At 33.8% G+C, this 5,467-nt stretch overlaps 1 protein-coding gene across 1 annotated transcript; it reads left to right on the top strand.

The window, feature by feature from the left end:
- Positions 1-1,455: 1,455 nt before the first annotated feature.
- On the top strand, positions 1,456-5,241 carry LOC149022833 (polygalacturonase-1 non-catalytic subunit beta-like). The gene is made up of 2 exons (XM_089147712.1): positions 1,456-1,545; positions 4,270-5,241. The coding sequence occupies exons 1-2, from the start codon at positions 1,456-1,458 to the stop codon at positions 5,239-5,241; spliced, it is 1,062 nt and encodes a 353-aa protein (XP_089003838.1).
- Positions 5,242-5,467: the final 226 nt, after the last annotated feature.

Below are 5,467 nucleotides of genomic sequence, written 5' to 3'. Positions count from 1 at the left end.
ATTAAAGTAATCTACATTTGTAATAAGATCATTTATGATCCATTGCTGTCTATTCAATCATTATATTACTATGCATGCATTTTATTTATTATACTAGAAGCTTTTCGGCCATTAAATATGAAAGATGATCACTGGTCAATAAAGAGATATGCAATTGTGTGCGTGAAAGAGTAGTTGAGCTATTGAAGCTGTGGCACTTTTTTTTTCTTTCAAGAAATAAAAGTCATATCATTAAGCTATTGAAGCTGTAGCCTTTAATAATACTGTTGAAACATTAAGTTGATCTTGGATCCAGCTAGGACAGATATTTAATAGGAAAAAGGCATTGCAAATATTTTAAACAAAAGGGTTAAAGCTGGAAACCTGGTCTGTCATGATAATTTTTCATTATTGTTTATAGAGTCATCTCTCCTTCCAAACCTAAATGTCAAGCTTACCTTTTGTAGGAAAAACATCTTCTGCTGGCTGTGCACATTTTATATCAAATCATAGGCTTGAAAAGCAAAGAAACTATAAGGGTTTTTTGAACTTTTTAAATTTGAAATCAAGCTTTAAATCTCGGTCTATGATTTAGTATAAAAGTGCACTGCAATGCACAGTAGGTCACAACAGATAATTTTTTCTCCACCTTTGTATGGTTTGTTCATTGATGGGTGAAATGACATGAACTACTATAATAGAACTTTTACAATGCATGACTTTATGGGAGGGAGAATTTGTTGGTTACTGTGCGGATATTTTCGGCATGGTCCTTGCAATGTAATATATAGTTTTTTTTTTTTGTTTTTTTTTTTTAAGATTCGACCACCGTTATTACAAGAGTAAAGAGATCACAATTGTTGGATCTAAAAAATACAACATGACACAATTCGAGTCGCATAGGAAATACCTATGCAGCAGCAAACAAAAATACCTATAATGTGTGGGTGTCATCAGCATTGAGGGGAACAAGCATGGAGAAACTCAAGCAGCACAACAACAACAATAATAATAAGATTTCTCTCTCCCCTGTACTTATTCTCTATTTATCGTTAGTTTCCTCTCAAAAGTTTCACCTCTAATTCCCCCAAAAAATGAATTTTTACCTCTCCTACTCCCCTAATATTTAAAAATAACTAAATTATCCTCTATTTTTGTCCCTCTGATAAGATTAAAACAATTTCTCATGTTTTTTGGATCAAAATTTTTCAATAATGTGAGAGAGGAATCTAAACCTCCATGGGCCCGGTGATCCAAGGGCTCATCATCCACGACGACCTCCTCTTTTTAAGGAGAAATTTCACTGGGTCAAAGTAGCAAGGGATCGAAAGACAGCCAAGTTCTTACAAACCCCCCCTCCCCCGGGGGCGGCCCCGCTCCCCCCCAGCCGGCGGCCCTATTGTAATATTCCCCCCTTTATCTCGGTTCGGAAAAGTTCTTAAAAAAATTTACAAATCCCTAGATTTGGAAGGTAAGATGGCAAACATGACTGGTTTTGGAAAGGATCTTTGTTTGCTGCCATGCGGGTATTTAGTAGATGGTTCACGTATAGATCTTGACATAATGGTATTTAAAAAAAAAAATTAGCAGTCATAACTACAAGAAGCGGGGAGATTACAACCATTAGATCTGAAAAATGCCACATATCATGATGTAAGGGTCATGCAAAGGATACCCATACGATAATAATTAATAAACAAAAATTTATTAAAATGACAATAAAGACACACCCATACGATCAAAAAGGGTTGTCTCAGTTGGTATTTAAAGGACCAACACCTCTTAGTGAAGAGGTAAGGGTTCAACTCTTCCTAGTGGTGTATGTAATTGCCCCCACCTCTAAAATCGCCAACTCTTATAAAGAAAACAAACGAAAATAATAATAAGATTCCGACTTACACGGAACAGACAATTAAAGTGATAAACCTCATTACCATAATGACATTATTAATGAGAAACAGTTAAACAGATTAAGAGCTGGGTTTTGGAAGGAACTGGCCATTGTATGCCCATTTGCGAGTGGAACTAGACAACTTGGGAGTCTTGGAGGTGGTGAGGCTTCTCCTTCGAGTCTATATATTCTAGTCACGTGTAGAGAAAAATTTCAATCCACATGGTTGGATGCTTGACATATGTTCAATTTGAAAACAAAATCCTTTTTTTTTTTTTTAAGAATATATTCGAATTTTCTCTCCATATGGGTTGAGAATCCACACTCCTTCTTCAACACCCTAAAAGCCCAACCCCTTTGGAAATCCTGGTGGTTAATTTAGTGGTATGTTAAAGCGGTTAAAGACCCGACTTCCCAGGGGAGGTCTTGGGTTTGCACCCACTCGGCGGCATTAATATAAAGCTCCCCCCTGAGGAAGTAAATCGTGGTGCGCGCAAGCTGGCCTGGATGAACCTCAGTTCCCAAAAAAAAAAAAAAAAAAAAAAAATTCGGATGACCTCATTTGATCAACTTTTGTTTTCCATTTTTGCTATTTTTCTTCGAAAATGCGTCTTACTTGGAAACTAGCAAGAAGTAAGAAGAGTGGTTAAGGTGTTTTATTTAAGTCGGCGACAAATTTAGCAATAATCTAACTTGTTATCTTTTCATTAAGAGGTATTGGTCATTATCAATTGAGACAATTATATTATGATTCCATGCCTAACTACTTATACTAATTATTGCTATATTTAGAATTTCAAGTTTCCTTTCCTTCAAATTTTCTTTCCTTGGTTATCATTCTAATGCAAAGACTTCAAAATTGTTTGCTAAAATAACAATTTGAATCATTCTGGCAACCATCCACATGAGATGTTGTTCTTTTACCTAAACACCACATGAGAGATTGTTACAACCTCAAAAATGTATGGCTTTGGTTCTCCATAAAATAATTTATTTATGGAGCCTTGAGGCTTTACTTTTTAATCAATGGCTTTACTTCAAAATATTCCAAACATCCAAATTTTAAAAATTTTAAGACATTAGAATGATTAAGTGGCTTATAACATTTTTTCTTAAACAAGAGTAGAAAATATAAGTTCAGGGTTCGCACCCATTCGGCGGCATAAATATTAAAGCTCCTCTGAGGATGTAATTGAGGTGCGCGCAAGCTGGCCCGAATGAAACCTCAGATCCAAAAAAAGAGTAGAAAATATAAGTCCAGTTCATTGCATTGTAAATTCTTTACATTTGTATTTAATATTTAGTTGTTATACATATTTGCCATCATAAATTGTATGCCAAGATGTCCTTATTATAAAACTTCATTGAAAATGTCATACAAATGCCAAAGCAAGTTAATAGGGGTTTACACAATTGCCCTTGATGGAAATAAATCTTCTATGATTTTCGAATAGTCAAATCCATTACTTGGAGGATAATTCTTTCAATTTTTTGGGTGAACAATTGAAATTGTATGCTTGGACAAGAAGATCTAACTTCAGATTAAAAAAAATTGAGGCTCCATCTATTAAATTTGATAGAGTGTTTAGTTTCTTAAAAGCTTCTTAAAGTTGTAATTTCAAAAAATTTCCGCGACATTAGATCTCCTAGTAGAAAAAACAAACTAGGCACATTTTGTGAATGAATGGGTGATCATGTTGAGAACATTTTCACGACATTAAGTTCTCATTACAAATTTTCTTTTCTTTTGGTAGAAAGTTCTTGTTGAATTTTCATATCGAAATAATAATTTTCTTCATTAGTCAAATTAATATAACTACCGAGAAAAAAATAAATTAATATAAGCATATAATCATGAAGAGCTCAAAAGATGTATATTATTTATCACCATAAAAGCAAACAATTATGTTATGTTTGTTTATTTAACAAAAAGATTTGTATGTTTGTTTATGGGGTCTAAAATTAAATGTTGGAAATGTGCTTTAATGGTATTTTTTTTTATCAAAGAAGAAAACTTAATATTAAAGGTTAAGTCTGGAAGCACTTACAAGAACTACATATAATGTTATTGCTTTAATGGTATTCATACGGGAAGTTTCTCAATTGTTTTGTTCTCATAGGGGAATTTGACAACTTTGAATAAATCCTATCTTTTCATTCTATAAATACCAAACACAATTCAGTTTTACAAAAGCACAAACTCAACTGATTTTGTTCTTTGTTTCTTTGCTTTCCACCATGAGCAAATCCATTCTATTGCTTGGACTTCTGATAGTAGTATGTTTTGATGTAAGAATTTTTAGAATTTCTTCATTATCAATCATTTAAATTAATCATTATAGTATGTTTCAATTTTATTTTTTTACTTTATTTCTAATTTTAATCCCAATAAATTGCAGGGTTTTGAAGCTAAAAATGCACTCTCACAATACTGGGAAGAACATATTGGTCTTCCACACCCTCCACATTGGTTAGCTGCAAAGGCTTCTCCGTTAAACCCTCATCATATAACAATGTTTATGAAATATATGGAAGAAAAAGAATTATCTTCACATCTGTCTTCTTTCTGTAAGCAAGCTAATCTTGCTTGCTCTACAAATGCACTACTGAAGGAGACAACAACTGATACAACCCTACCACCAATAGCCCAATGGAATGAGGAGAAACTGAAATATGAGCTTCCAAATAATATACCACTCTCAGTTGCTAGCCAGGGGGGATTGCCATATTTTCGGGAATCGATGGTGAAAAAAGGAAGCTTCATGCCTATCCCTGATCTAAGAGATCCAGTATCATATAAATCATTCTTACCACGACCTCTAGCGTCAAAAATCCCATTTTCTTTTGCCCAATTCAAGGAATTGAAGATGCTTTTTGGTGTGGTGAATGGATCAAAAATGGACAAATACATTGAGGACACCCTTGAGGTGTGTGAGAAGAGCCCCATTAGAGGCAACCAACATTACTGTGCAATTTCTGGTGAAGATCTCATTGATTTTGTGGTTGAAAAATTAGGAAACCATGTGGGCATATGGAGTACCGAGAATATTGAAGGATCGTATAATAATGTCACAATTGGAGATGTGAAACTCATCTATGGAAACCTCTTTGAACCACCAACCCTGTGTCATAGTCAGCCATTTCCATTCCAAGTCTATTTTTGTCATGTTTTACCCAAAGTGAAAGTATATACAGTTGATATACATGCTTGGAACAAAGTGAATCATGCGATCATGGCATGTCATTATGATACATCAACTTGGAATCCAAACCATATTGCTTTTCAACTATTGGGTATTGGCCCAGGTTTAATTGAAGTATGTCATTGGATAAATGAGAATGGAATCGTCTGGATAAAGACTTTGCATTGAGAAATATTTGAAGATTTGATTATATCCAAAACTCTTCTTTGTGTTACTCATTGCTACTCGTGCTATTTGAATGATAAATAATGATCTCTTTTGGTTTGCTTATTATGTCTTCCAATATCAATACATTTTTCTCAGTTGCTCATGATAATATATGACAATTTAAAAGCAAAACAAAATTGTCTTTCATGAAATTATTTTGGTACTTCAGTAAACTCATCCTTCAAAA

This window comes from Hakea prostrata, chromosome 3, assembly GCF_041222555.1.
Source record: "Hakea prostrata isolate BN-2017 chromosome 3, UWA_Hpros_2, whole genome shotgun sequence".
In the NCBI taxonomy this organism is placed as follows: domain Eukaryota; kingdom Viridiplantae; phylum Streptophyta; class Magnoliopsida; order Proteales; family Proteaceae; genus Hakea; species Hakea prostrata.
Note: the sequence above shows the minus strand (reverse complement) of the source record. Positions and strands in the feature narration are given on the sequence as shown.

Coding starts and splice junctions, on each gene's coding strand:
- LOC149022833 (XM_089147712.1), top strand. CDS start 1,456: ATGGCAAACATGACTGGTTTTGGAAAGGATCTTTGTTTGCTGCCATGC. Junction 1,546..4,269: donor GTATAGATCTTGACATAATG/GTATTTAAAAAA, acceptor AATAAATTGCAG/GGTTTTGAAGCTAAAAATGC.